This window comes from Capsella rubella, unplaced genomic scaffold (assembly GCF_000375325.1).
Source record: "Capsella rubella cultivar Monte Gargano unplaced genomic scaffold, Caprub1_0 scaffold_7, whole genome shotgun sequence".
Taxonomy (NCBI): Eukaryota; Viridiplantae; Streptophyta; class Magnoliopsida; order Brassicales; family Brassicaceae; genus Capsella; species Capsella rubella.
In genome coordinates, this window is record NW_006238917.1 from 12,981,342 (window position 1) to 12,996,719 (window position 15,378).

Consider the following 15,378-nt stretch of genomic DNA (forward strand, 5'->3'; position numbering starts at 1 on the left):
ATATCCAAATATGTATACAAGGTATCCATGAGTTTAAAACAAATCACAACCAGATAATTATCAATTCAAGTTAAGGTTCTTATAAGTAAAGGATGGCATCATATCAAAGCAAGCTTCAGTTTACACTAGAATTCAAATCATGCGATCAAAGAATGGTGCGATCTCATTTCAAGCTCAAATGAAAGCATTAAACAACTATGAACGAGGGCATTGGTGTTAAATCTAATGAAACAGCAAGTTCTTTGGTTATAATCATCATAATCCCCTATGCTAATGCAATGATCCTAAATGCAACAACCTTAAAGCAAGACTAATATGCAAATGCAACTATATGAACACTCTGTTTTTTAAAGGATTTTCTGATAATTTTTCAAATTTTTAGGGGTTTTTGATGCACATAGATGAATGCAAGACTAGATGCTAAAAATTCGAAATAAGAAAACAGAAAACATGTATAATGCATATCCCAAATCTTCCCCCAAACTTAAATTACACAGTCCCTTGTGTAATAAAAATATGAAGAAAGATTGAGGAATCAAAAAGCAACAAAAAACAAAATGTAAACTGGTATGTACAAAGAAAAGTGATAGAGTTACCCGGATTTGGCTAACGGTGCTGGCGTGGTCGGGTCAATTTCACTGACCCGGTCGGGTCAGGTTAACGAACCCGGTCGCGCTAGAAGTATCTGCTCCCTATGCTCCTTTTCTTAAACCCAAAGAAGTTTGAAATTGCATTTCTCCGCTTATTCCTGGATCAATGCCAAAAGAACTACTCCTCTCCCTTAGACGTAGACCTTCTCTGGATTTCTTTGGAGAAGAACTACTGTAATGCCCCTCGAGCTTATTGATTTGCTCACTCATCTCCTTCATTGTAGGTGTTAACTCCCTCACTGGATCCTCTTGAACGTTGACAGATTGAAATATTGATAAACCACCAGATGTAGGCTTCATTGACTCAAGCAGTTGGAGAGGCTTGGGGAGTAAGTCTAGACACATAGGACGAGGTGGAACTTGACTCAAGTGGGGACTCGAGTGGGAAATCGATTGACGAGGTCGAGCTCCCCTTAAGCTGCCTTCATTTGTTTCCAAAAAATTTGTGCTATTCCCATTTACACCCTTAGAAACTGATGTCTTAGTGTGATGATTGCTTTCTTCATTCCAGAAGGTCTCGGTATCAATTATTTGCTTCCTTATAGCATTCTTGATGTGATTCTTCATCTTGAAGTTGACACCCAAATTGAGGTCAATTATCCCTCTCCTAACATCTATTATTGCTCCAGCAGTAGCTAAGAATGGTCTTCGAATGATCAATGGATCTTGAGGCTCTTTGTCCATTTCCAAAACAACTAAGACAGTTGGTACCTCTATCTCACTAAGCTTTACTGGAACATCCTCCATTATTCCTTTTGGCATTCGAACATTTTCATCGGGATCTTCTAGCTTCTTTGGGACAATCTTCTTCTTGATGATGGCATTACACTCATGGCTAAGTGCTTTTTTTCTCTCATCTTCCTTAGATTTTTCCTGAGCAGCCTTCTTCACTTGATTCCTTTCCATTAGTACCTCTTTCAGGATCACGTTGTAGGAAGGAATATTGGCAAAAGCATCTAACAAAGCCACTTTTAGTTCAGTCCCTTTAAACTTATTGAGTATTCCTCTATACTCCTCCTTGATTTTTTTCTTAAATTTTCCAGGGAATGGCAATGGAGGCTTGTAGGTTGGAGGGATGTAGTGTGGTTCCTTCTGCTTTGATAAAACTTGCTTTTCAACTGTTCTGATCTTGACACTGTCAGTCACTCCAGTGTCCGACCGGGTGGGTTGGTCGGGTCTATTCCCTTGTGTTATTTTTGCAGCCTGAAACTCATTTCGACAGAAATTATCCCCCTCCTGTTCATCACTATCCGCAGGGATTGGTTGGACTCCTTCACGAGGTGGTAGAACACGGCCACTACGGAGGATAAGGACATTGGCAAATTTGTTCGGTGTTGGATTATGCGGTTTGGTACAGTGTGTGGACGGGGATGCAGTAGTTGCTTGCTCCTCTAGTTTGAGAATACGTTGGGAGAGGTTAGTGAACTTATCAGTTAGCGCGGTGAAAGATTGAGTCATTTCGTTGCGGAACTCCATCAGTAGTTTGCTGTATTGTTGATCGCTGTCGGTTTGACTTTGTAGGATTTTGTTGACAATTGCTTGGACGTCCCGTGCTTGGGAGTGTTGTTGAGGTTGAATAGCTTGTTGAGGTGCAAACTCCTTGGCTTATAAATACATGATCATGTTGCTTAAAGCGTCAAACTTTTGGGACAGATCATTGAATGAGGAAGTCATATAGTTGGAGAGCTCATCGAACATCCTAGTCATTTCCAATTGATCATCAGCTTGCAGCTGTAGAAATTGCTGCAACATGTTCTTCAACTGAAAATCTTTAGCAGTGGCTATCCTAGGTGCTGGATGTTGAAAATCATGTTGTGGAGCGAAAGGTTGATGATAGACATCTTGAAACTGATAAGAAGGTGAAGTGACTTGCATTGGGTGGTGCTTGTAGTGGAAATTCATCATGAAATGGTCCACCGGATTCATGAGCAGAGGTGAGACACGGTCGAGTTGAGAGCAGACTCGATCTGGTTTGGTATAAGTCGATCGGGTTGGTTGGTCGGGCTCGAGTAGTTGTGTACCAGAGGTTCAAAACAGACAAGCAGCAAAGGTAGAAATCAGTAAGTGAATAGGAAAGAAAGTAAACGAACTTTATCTAGATAAAACTGGGATCCTAAATGGAACAATTAACATCCAAATGGCAGCGTGCCAAATTGAAACAGGTATTTTTGTACCCTTGGAGTTTAATTCCCTTTAGCGTTGCAGCATAAGAGGTATCGATCCAGATGAATGAATTGCAAACAATTAAGATAAAACAGATCTAATCAAGTCAAACCAATCAGTTCAGGGGTTGGTTTAACAAACTCAAAAGCAATAAAGTAACTAAAGAAGCATAATTTAAAGCAGTAAATAAAACAGAGAATCAATCAGATAAACAAAGGGTCTTCAGGATGGGCTAATGGGGTGATGAATCCTCTTAGTATCTTTGGGATGCTTAACATGATCAGATAGATCTAATCCTAGAGAATGAACCACTTAACCTAATCAGTCCAATCTCTTGGCAAAGATTATCAAATCTATAGCACTTTCATTGATGAAACATACTATAAATAGGCATAAAGAACAAGCTCATTAATGTCAATTTACTCCTTAACAACCAATCTCTTGGGTAAGCAAATAGATCTCTGGCATGAGTTGATCAGACATTCCATTTGAACACTTTTTGAGTGCTGGAATGTCTAAGATCTAATCCTGCGTGGTTAATGCTAAGATAGCATTAAGATCTCCTAATTCAGAAGTTATCTACTTAAATCTATACTTAAGTAACCCTAGAAACTAAGATTCCTCATCACCTAACACATCCTATAAACCCTAGATAGACTACTCAGATCTGGAGTTCATCATGAAGAACACAAACCCAGAAATCCTTGAATCTTTCATAACTAGATAGATAATGATATAAGGAGCAAGATATTGTAAAGAAACAACTCAAATTCTCAATAGATCAAAAGATATAAAGATTACAAGTTTCTGGAAATGTTTGGTGGTACAGAGAAAAACCCTAATGAAAACTCGTTTTTGGCTTAATGACCTAAAAGGTCTATTTATACTAAAGGCAGAAAGCCCTAAAACAGAAAATCTGGTAATTCACTCCATCCGATCGGGTCAGATAGTGGCTTGGTCGGGTCAGCTTCTGTCTTCAATCTGGATGTATATACTTTCACTAAAACAGTGATAACTCTTGAACCGCAACTCGGATTGGCTTCAAATCACCGGAAGTGGAAAGATAACTCAATTTCCAACAGGTTTGAGGAAGACTTCGGAAGCTAAAACCCAAGTCAAGATCTTCATTCGAGTCAATCTTGTAGGGACGTATACTGCATCCGGTCAGATGATTGTTGACGCGGTCGAGTTGGCTGGTCGAGTGCCTCCTTTTTTCATTCTTTATGCTTCCAATTCTCTTGTTTAGTCCCAAAAATGAAAACAATACCTTCTTTCTCTTTTAGAGCTCCAAAACAACTAATAATGCTCGAACTTCACAAAATATGCAATGCTAATGCAAAAACAACCTAAGAGTGCAAAATGAAGGAAAAGAAACTCTAATGCATATGAAACAAGACTCAAACTATGAAAAACATGCAATAAAAGTATGCCTAAATTGGGTAAAATATGGGGTTATCAATTGGTTTGTTGGACTGGCTCGAAGCTAGGAACTGGATCTTGGACTGAGCTCGGGTCATATAACGCTGAGACGGGTGGCCAAAAGTCGATATTAGCGCCCAATCTGATCTTTGTAAGCTCGGTGTTAGGTAATACATTTCTTGCTGCTCCAAGTGAAGGGTGAGTGAACTTATAAAGGTAAAACCCGTTGGGACGCTCACTATCAAGGAAGTGCGTCCTTGTTAAAGTGTCAATGTCAATCCAGCGAGCGTTGTAGACTTTCTCCCGTAATTCAACATCACAAGCTACCAATAACGGGGTGACTAGTCCACCAATACTGAAATCTCCTTGCACACCTCTCCTAACAGCCTTTAATACCCAATCCTTGCAATACATCAGCTGGTCTAACAGAACCGAGACCATGCTACCATCCTTTCTATCTCCTACTAGTCCTCTACCATCACTAGTACTTGGCAATACACCACTCAGTGCTATATGTATGAGCTGGATCTCACTCTCATTCACATTCCTGGTTTCCTTTCTAGCAAAAATCGTACTAGCCAAGGACTTATGGAAATACCTCACAGCTGGGTTTCGGATTTGGGCGCTCTTGGATTTCGAAGAGGTGTACTCCTCCCCATCTCCAATTGTTTTCCAAACAGACTTGATCTCCTCCTTAAGAACATCTTGGCTCATCCCGCTTGCTTGCAAGAACCCATAGAGGTTCTCAACTTCCTTAACCGTGAGAGAATAGGTAATGCCCCTCACGCTGAAGGTGATGTATCTAAGGCACTCATCTGAGTGAAACTCGGTTTCATCCTCGTAGAAATGGAGCTGAAGTGAAGCTAACACGTAGCACGTCTCCTCGTCGTAGGTTTCCAAGTTTTTGGTCATGAATGAGCCAAGGCCGCTTTTCTGGAACAGAAACTCGACATCTCTTGCTATGCCAGCTCCTTCATCGTTTGCCGGTGAGGATAGCGAGTTCCAACAAACTTTTGGCGCTTAAACATTGCATAAAGCTCTTCTGGAGGGGGCAAGTTCTTGGTCTTCCTTGGAGCAACTACCCTCCTAGGCTCCATATCCACCATCGGTTCATCAACATCCTCTTTGCAGGTTTCTTCCCCATCGAAACTTCTTCTCTGGAAATCGGGTGGATCTGACCCGATCGACTATCCCGATCGGGTGATCGGGTTCGTGCTCGGGCTTCTCTTCTTATGCTTCTGACCCGATCGAGTCCGGTTCCCGTGGCTTGGATTGTCAAGAAATTTCTTGCAATGTCTTCAGCGGATTGGCTGTGATGAGCTTCTCGTTGTGATCTTGAGTGGCTCTTCCTTCTGGGTTGAGGAATCCTTGACGACATCTTTATTTTTCTGGGAATGGGAAACTCAAAACTCAAATTTAATAGGTTAGTAACCCAAAAAATAAGAACACCAAGAACATTCTTGAGAATAAACCCAGAAAATAAGAACACAAGGTTCAATTACACAAACAAACCCAGAAAATGTGAAGAATCGAAAGCAAGTTTATCAACAAACCAGAGAATGAGAGAAACAAGGGGCAAACGAAATCAAACCCAGAAATTCTATCAACCAAGAATCTAGAGAGAAGGAAGAGAGAATTCTAGAGAGATAAATGAATTTTTAGCAAAATGAGAGAGTGAGAGAGTTTTTGGTCGAGTTTAGGTGTTATTAAGAGGGTGAGAGGGGACAAGAATCTGAAAGAGGAGCGTTTTTGGTCGGGCTTGGTTCAAAATTTAAATTTCAGATCGAGCTGACCATTGACCCGACCGTTACCTTTGACCCGATCGGACGGCTGAGATGAACCCGATCGGGTGGCTCAGATTGACTCGATCGGACGGTCGAGATTGACCCGATCGAATCGTGTTGATCCGACCGTGTGGGTGTTGACTCGACCGAATGGGCTTGTGAAATTGGGCTTTTAAGGCTCAAATTGACTTCTTCTTCCCTTATCTTGACCCAATAACACCTTTCTTCACTCACATTCAAACCTGAAAACACATCAAACTAAAAAGAACATCAAATTTTTTTAAAAAAACGTAAAGAAATATGTACAGGGATACCATTGGGACTTCCTCCCAAGTGAGCTTGTTTATAGTCGCTAAGCTTGACTTGGTATAGTCCTCACGAAGTGGTTGAACAATGGAGAGGTTCAACGATTCTCTCCAATGCCAATGACCAATGTATCTGATACCTCTTCCTTGCAGCATGTCTCTTCTTCAAAGTAAATACCCTCTTTGCTTTCCTAGAAGTCAAGATGTCTTTCTTCTTCTTCAACATCACAATTTCCTCGCGTTAACCCCTGCTGAGGCTAGAAATGGTCTTCCTAGAATTAGTTGATACTGAGGTTCCCTTTCCATCTCGAGAATCAGAAAATCAAATAGGCATAAAGAACAAGCTCATTAATGTCAATTTACTCCTTAACAACTAATCTCTTGGGTAAGTAAATAGATCTCTGGCATTAGTTAGTCAGACATTCCATTTGAACACTTTTTGAGTGCTGGAATGTCTAAGATCTAATCCCACATGGTTAATGCTAAGATAGCATTAAGATCTCCTAATCCAGAAGGTATCTAACTAAATCTATACTTATGCAACCCTAGAAACTAAGATTCCTCATCACCTAACCCATCCTATAAACCCTAGAAAGACTACTCAGATCTGGAGTTCATCATGAAGAACACAAACCCAGAAATCTTTGAATCTTGCATAAATAGATAGATAATGATCTAAGGAGCAAGATATTGTAAAGAAACAACTCCAAATTCTCAATAAATCAAAAGATATAAATATTACAAGTTTCTGGAAATGTTTGGTGGCTACAGAGAAAAACCCTTATGAAAACTCGTTTTTTAGCTTAATGACCCAAGGGGTCTATTTATACTAAGGGCAGGAAGCCCTAAAACACCAAAAGACAAATTACAAAGTCGGTTTAAAGAGAGCTCGGTCGGGTGCTTGTTGGGCCCGTTCGGGTCCTCTCTCGGCTCGTCCGTGTTCAGCTTCCTCTTGTGAGTCCGGGTGCTCGATCGTGCTCGCTTGGTCGGGCTGCACACACTCGATCGGGTCCATGCTTTGCAGTGTCCGAGTGTACCTGTTTTTGCTCTAAAATGCAGATGATATGCAAATCCCTATGCTAAAGATCCTAGATGCGAAATATAATGCAAAGGGACTAGAAACCCTAAGAAGTAGAGACCTAATCATGCAAATAATGCACAAAACATATGCTTAAGAGTATAAAAATATAAGGTTATCAACAAGTTACTACAAAACTAACCTCCCATTGATCAATTTTATTACTAATCCATTGATCCTTGAAGTTGTCTCATTTTTACTATTAGTAAAATCCTCTTCTTTTACTTGACCAACATCAACAATGCAGCTATAGAAATCTAACATAAACCCAAAATACAATCTTTTGACTAAGTGCTATTAATTGTAAGGATCATATAGTTGTAAGATTATATATTTGTTCTGTTGAACTAAATAAAAGTAAAAAGCACTAGCAGTCATTGCTTATGAAATGTTGATTACTTTTTTCTTCGGTCTTTCAAAAAATCGTATCTTCTAATATTTCATATAGGATAATATTATATAATGACACATTAATATTTCAATTTTTGTTTTGTCAACAACCTTATATTAATCCAGAGCATCAAAATAGCCTAATATTAATTACATATAAAATAAAAAACTAAAGCATATGTATTCTTAAAAATAGGTTATGTTAATTAAAAAGAAAAGACACATATAATTTACCATAGCCGCTTTGCTCTCTACCACGATTTCCGAGAAAAAATAATACATCTCAATTTAAATGAAAATTAAACTAATGTAACAATAACATCTTGGGAATTTATACATAGATAAATTATAGGACAATAATGAAAATAATAAAAAAACAAAATTTTAGTGAAGAAATGGAAAATATTAAAATTTGAAAGAAGATATATTAGGTTAGTACCAGGTAAGTTCTCTAATTTATCTACCAAAGTTTTGATTTCTTTGTATGTTTAGATACAAAAATAGTGGTCAATGTAAAGTTCTTCTATTGTACTATGATCATATAACCTTTTAAAAACCTTTTAAAAACCTTTTAAAAACCTTAAAACCCTTTTAAAAACATTTAAAAACCTTATACAACTTATAAAAATGATTTAAAACCATTTAAATCATTTTAAAATATTTGTATGGAATCTCTCAGTAGTAGTTATTATAAACTATATAAAATTTTATAATTTTTAATATTTAAACAGAGGTATTTTTGAAATTGGATAGATGGATAGAAAATAAAATAGAGATGAATTTTCAAAATACAAAAATTATAATAACATAAGATGTATACCATATAGTCTCTATTTTTTTTTTTTTTACAATTGAGCTTTTATAAAAGAATATTTTAATTGTTTTCTAAAACTCATACCAAAAAAAAAAATTGAGATAATAATTGAGATAGAGAATTAGAGGATGGAGAATGAGGGAATGGTAACTGAGAAAATGAGAATATATAGGAAGAGAGGTGATGGTAGTTACAATTTCACAAAAAGAATTATGGGAATTAATTATAATTTATTGTCTGCTGAAAAATTCAATGTAAAATATAGTTAATGCAAATTTATATTATTTCAGTTTTTATATTAAAGTGTGAGTTTAATGTTTATGACTAAATGTGTTTTGTGTTTTATTTGTTTTTCCGTTTTATATTAAATTGTGAATCATATATATATATGATAATACATAATATTCTTTTTAAGTTACATGCCAAGTGAACCAATAAGAAGAGAGTGAAACTTTCTTTTTATATATATAATTTCTGAATAATATGATAATTATTTTTTGATTAAATTTCATGAATTATATTCTATTAGACTGTGTTTCCTCTCTTAACTGTTTAATAATAGTAAATTAAATAATTTTTGTTTTCTAAATTAAATAATAGTAAATTAACTAATAGAATATTTTTTGGTTAAATAGTTACTTTATTTAAATATTTTAGACGTACTAATTTATTATACTGAAAACAATCAAAATTTCTTTAATTTCATTATTTACCATAGATTTCACCATGCTAAAGTAAAAAAAAAAATCTCTTTTATTATTTTATTATAAACTTAGTTTTCAAAAATTATGAAAATATGTTATAAATAATTTATTACCTATATTAGTAACTTTAGGTAAAATACTTTAAAAGGAGGAGGAAATATTTATGTGATTTTTGAACTTTAAATCTTAAGGAAAAAAACTCATATCAATTTTCTTTGAATACAAAGAAAAACATTTTAACTACTCCATTTTATGTTTAGCTTATATGATATTTAATTTAAATTGAAACTATGTTATAAATAATTTATTACCCATATTAGTAACTTTAAGAAAAATACTTTAAAAGGAGGAGGAAATTTTTATGTGATTTTTGAACTTTAAATCTTAAGGAAAAAAACTCATACCAATTTTCTTTGAATACAAAGAAAATTTTTTTTAACTACTCCATTTTATGTTTACCTTATATGATATTTAATTTAAATTGAAACTAAAATTAGGGAAAATATTTTTTTGCAACAATGACACTTTTAAAAAAATCAAACAATACATATCTTATAACTTACAATACAATATCACAAATACATAATTTAAAAATGTTAAATTAGAAATTAATAAAAGTGACACATGTCAAGAATATAGAGTCAAAAATGTCGCTTTGTGAGGCAAAGTTAGAAGAAACCTTGTTTTATTATATAAGATTTTAGAGTCAATTGAGATCAATATAAAAGATATTAGTGTCTTCTAGTTTCCATATCAATCACATCATAGACTTTAGCTTTTGTATAAATGTTGACTATTTGGTATACATATGTAAGATAAGTTTATATCAGTTTAATTTTTTCAATGATCTATGAGATGTCTGATAAATATATATAAGGGTGTGCATGAAAGTGATTTTCAAAACATAAGAATATTTGGTAAGTATAATAGTAATATATCATAAAATGATGTATTCAGTAATGAGGATTTACAAAGAAATACAAATTACACTACATAACTACAATTTTCAATTATTCTCCTCATGATTTTTCGTCAATTGTGAATTTTTAAAAGATGTATTCAATCGAAAAGCTGATCTATGTATAGGATAGAGTAATGATAATCATGAGTAATATTATTTTTCCTATGCAAAACATTTATTGGAACTTGGTTTTTTCCTTTGTATGTTATTTTAACCCATTTTATGTAATAATTGTATAATCTAATCATATAAAAATTTGGGCTAATCTTGGGCCTACGTTTTTGGTTTAATTTCAGTTAAACCCATTACTTTAAAAAATTAAAAAATATTAAAACCGATCAAAATATATAAAAGCAATAGATAATCCAAACTAAATAAATTAAACCAAACAAGGAAATAGTTCTGAAAGAAAAGAATAAAAAAAGCTTAGAATGTTTGTAAAACCGAGACAGAAAATTAGTCAAGTTTATGTTTTTCCTTCTCATCCTTTGTAGCAACTTTGACATCATCTAGTCCACCCATCTTCGAACATTGCTTTTTGGATGTTGATGACTGGACATCTCCTTCTTCCAGGTTATTCGAATCCCTTTTTGATGATGGAGTTGAGGAAGTAGAGATACCAACTTCAGAGGTCTCAGCACCATCGCTTATCATCAGAGAACCCTTATAAAATTTAAATATGTGAGAGATGATATATAAATCCTAATCCTTATTATTGATAAATAAACATTTTAAAACTATTAACCTGATCAGCCGAGTAAAATGATGATTGATCAACATATGTATCTGATAAGGAAATTTCAGGGACTGATGAAATTTTCCCATCAGAAACTTGTGCAATCCTATAAATGTCACATTTACCATGAATATGTTTGGGCGCGATGCAAAGAAGGAAATCAAATGATTTCCCAACTAAAGCTTTGATCGGATCTGGCAAATCTGTGGGATCTTCAAACTATATAATCATTGAGTTAGTAATGTATTCTGATGAAATTCTTATTTAGTATAATAATAATAAATAATATACCAGATCAAATGACCCTTTAGATATGATTTCAGTTGCAGCCGTCCCAACTATTTCTTTAGCAAAACTGTCAAACAACATAATTCTTGTGTCACCAGTATGGTCCATGACATTAAGGTGGATCCAGAACCTTATTATATGAAAATGACAACACATATCAATACTAAATAAAATGAATCAACTTTCATCAGAATATAAAAAGATTTTGTTTTAAAAAAACTCACTTTGGAGAGACGCCTTTAGCGTAATTTTTACAGACCTCACACCAGAATTTTGGTATAGATTTTGTTTTAACATCTTCCAGCTTAATGACATCCTCCTTGATGGTTTTTTGTTGCATTTTTGACATGCATAATAGAACCAAGAATAGTCGGTATCATTTTCTTTAACCGTACAAAGAGTGCGACACGATCCTACCTAAAATCGTGTAAAAGGACATGTGAGTGGAATGGATTGTAAGATAAAACATCTTCTTAAAATAAGTAAACAAAAATATGAAACCACCTCAGTTGCTTGCAACAGTTCCTCAATAGTCATGATAGGATACTCAACCATGTCTTCTTTTTCAGTACGACCAAAAAAGACAGTTGTCTGTAAGTTAACCACGACCGTCAATTCCACACCATCACTGGTAAGGCTGTTTACATAATATTCAAAATAAAATGATATTAGTTGTAACATTTATCGAGTAGATAATTACTAATATTAATCTTTTTCGGAAACATACCTTTTCTTAGTGTCTTCAAACATAGGTATGGCCATATTAGTAAGCAATTGTGATGAGTCATAAGAATTAGAAACACTCCAAACATCTGAAGTAGTGAATAAATATATATGATTGTAATTGCGAAAGTCTTTTAGTCTATATACATGATATATTTTGATGTAAAACCATATGTCACGTAAATTGTTATGTTACCGTTGAAAACATTGACTTTGGCAAATCGTATCAAACAAAATACAATACCATCCGTCGATTCTTGACATGCTTGACTTAGTGATTCAGAAAATTTTCCCCACAGTGTACATAACACCCGAGTACCCCTATTATAGCGAATAATTAATATTTGAAAATAATAGAAATTTCCTACCAAGTATTTTCATGAATTGTTAATTTAAACTTGAAAATTTGTAAGCTTACTCTTTGTTTCTCAAGTGAAAGTCGATCTTCTTGGTAGGCTTAGTAGAAGTAGGAATATCTTGAATCTCACCACAATCATTGACTTGGCCCAAAAAGTCTTGCATGTGAAAAGTAATGAAAATTAGCTATAGATTTTAACTAAACATTTAATTTGATTTAAAACTAATAAAAACATAACTAACCGAAGAAATAAATCATGTTTTGTTTCCCATTAAGAACGTCATCATAATTGGCCAATTGAAGAAACCTATCATCAGAAATGTTTTCAGAAGCGGTGACAATTGTTTTCGACATGAAACCAATCTTAAAATTTATGTCCAATATTTTCAATGCACCATAAAAAGGAGTTAAACCAAAAATAGAAATAATGATCCAAGAATTTGGGATTAAAAAAATTTCAAACTTTTTTTATATGCTCATTTTTGACGTTAGCAGGAATCTTATGACCCAATGAAAAATTCAAAGCAAATAAACTTTAGTATCAAACTTATTTAATTAAAATCAATACTATTATAATGAACAATTGTTATAATTGTAACTTTCATAAATGTCGACCAAAAACATCTCGTTTGTTTCACCAATTTTGGTGGAATACTGCTTCCAACGATGCAAAACCTTCACTTGAATACGCCAATTAACTTTGTATGGTTTTAGCGCATTAAGAGAAATGATGGGAGTGTAGCGGCTAACATCTTATGTTTCTCTAGTTTTAGTTAATCGTTTAGTTATGATAGGTATAAATAAGAATTGGTTTATTTATAGTGTTATGATATCGTCATTGAAATTTAGGTTAGAGAAGATTTCGAATCCCTTCAAGATTAGCGAATTTTATTTTATTTTATTACGAATATATTCAAAATAAGAAATAAAATAAACTTTCTTACAAAGTTTGTTATGGTTTAGGATAAAAATAAAAAATAGTATATTGTGCTCATCAATAATAGGGTAGTTATGGTATCTATTCCTTAATTTAAGATATTAGTATTCGTTAGCAACCATATTGAGAATATATGATTTTAGTGTTGAGATTAAAATCCATTAGATTATAGGAATATAGGGCCATGTATGTGTTGCGCTTATAAGTTCTTACCTGGCCAAAAATTATAACTAAAGCCCAAACAATTGTATGGTTATTTATTAATTTAAACGGTGAGGATTAGAAGCTTCCTCTTACAATGAACGACTGAGATCAAAACATCAAATTTATGGCCAGAAAATCAGACGGTGAGGAATAGAAGCTTACACTTATAAAGGAACGGCTAAGATTAAAACATTTAATTTCCGGGTACGATTAGCGGGTGAAAAGATCCGCACGTTTATCCATATTTTGAGTTATTTGGCAACATTTTAAAGATTTTTTAGACTATAGTATTAATACGAAAATGTAATGTTTTTGTTGGCTTCAGGGTTAAATCGCTTTTACTTTAATAGTATTGATAATTGCCATAATATTAGAAATTAATGTTTAAATATATAGTTTTATTCATTTATTTAAGTATAGTTAATTAAATATCAATCTGCCATGTTAGGACTAGAAGTAGGCGTATCATCTTGCAATTGTTGATTGATTTTGCAACAACACACAGGAAATGCAAACATTACACAATCTCCTCCTTTGTAGCCCAGCGATAAGCATTTTGCATTACATGCAACTCTGCTGCTGCATCCATATCGCCAATCCTGACATGGCCTACGTTTTCCTGTTATATATGTTTATAAACAAAAAAATTGCAATAATCTAAGTACATAAATATTTTAATTTTAAAATTTAGTATTGATGACAAAAACTAATACAATTATCTTGAGTTCAAAAGATTTATTTTTTTCCGGTGGATTGAGTCCACTAACTTTGACGAAACTATTCGAGATACTCCAATCATAAAAATTAAGACAAAACGGCATTGAATAAATAATTTTGTTACCTGATATGATGGGCAATAGGACAAGAGTAAGAACCATCAATAAAGGTAATATAAGAGATGAAAATTTCTTGGTTGCCATTATGTATGTTTCTGAAAAAAAACATAAAACAAAATCTCTTAAGAATTTCCTTCAAGTTTCACATTAAAAAAAAAACAATCCCTTAAGAAAGTTTGATTCAAAATTATATTTCACATTACAAAATTTGGAACATAAAAATATATAATGTCCTTCGACATAAATCTTTAACTTATGGTATTTGACATATTAATAATTTGATTTACCTTTCTTCTATATGATATATTTATTCTGTTTGTACTGGTCTTTTCTAGATTTATATACATAAACATATAAATATATATATATATATATATATATATATATATATATAGATAGATATATAATGATATAATTGTAAATATGTAAATTTAATGATATTCCATATTTTGAAAATAATGAATATTAATAATGAACTTTCTGTAATATAATTAAATATAGACTAGAACTTTGGTCAAAGGTTTTATAACTTATCTAGATTCCATATGTTATTTTCTATATTATTGACCAAATTAATATTCATTATTTCCATATTTTGAAATTAATCATATATATAAAAGTAAGGTTTCACTCTCTCCTTATTGGTGGAAAAATATTTAAGGTTTTAATTTTAAAAAAATAAAAAATGTTTATGACAATCATTCAATACAAAATTTAATTACAATATAAGTTATAATAAAATGGCAAAGAAAATGAAAGGACTTAATCATATATCATTCAACAAAATAAATAAATAAATAAATGTTTATGACAATCATTCAATACAAAATTTAATTACACTATAAGTTATAATTAAATGGCAAAGAAAATGATAGGACTTAATCATATATCATACAACAAATTTTATAAGCCTTATTGGTGGAAAATTATTTAAAATCATATATATAAAAGTAAGGTTTCACTCTCTTTATTGTTCCATTTTGTATTTATTTTTAAAATATAATATTTATTTTTAACCAAAAAAACAC

General features: G+C 33.0%; 1 protein-coding gene and 1 pseudogene across 1 annotated transcript; both read right to left on the reverse strand.

The window, feature by feature from the left end:
• Nucleotides 1-15,378, reverse strand: part of LOC17880133 — a 38,235-nt pseudogene that overhangs the window by 14,215 nt on the left and 8,642 nt on the right.
• Nucleotides 13,905-14,675, reverse strand: LOC17877992 (defensin-like protein 82). Its single transcript, XM_006284842.2, has 3 exons — nt 14,638-14,675; nt 14,356-14,445; nt 13,905-14,133 (listed from the first exon to the last, which is right to left on the reverse strand). The coding sequence occupies exons 2-3, from the start codon at nt 14,432-14,434 to the stop codon at nt 13,946-13,948; spliced, it is 267 nt and encodes an 88-aa protein (XP_006284904.1). The 5' UTR covers nt 14,435-14,445; nt 14,638-14,675; the 3' UTR covers nt 13,905-13,945.

Coding starts and splice junctions, on each gene's coding strand:
- LOC17877992 (XM_006284842.2), bottom strand. CDS start 14,434: ATGGCAACCAAGAAATTTTCATCTCTTATATTACCTTTATTGATGGTT. Junction 14,134..14,355: donor CCTATTGCCCATCATATCAG/GTAACAAAATTA, acceptor CATATATAACAG/GAAAACGTAGGCCATGTCAG.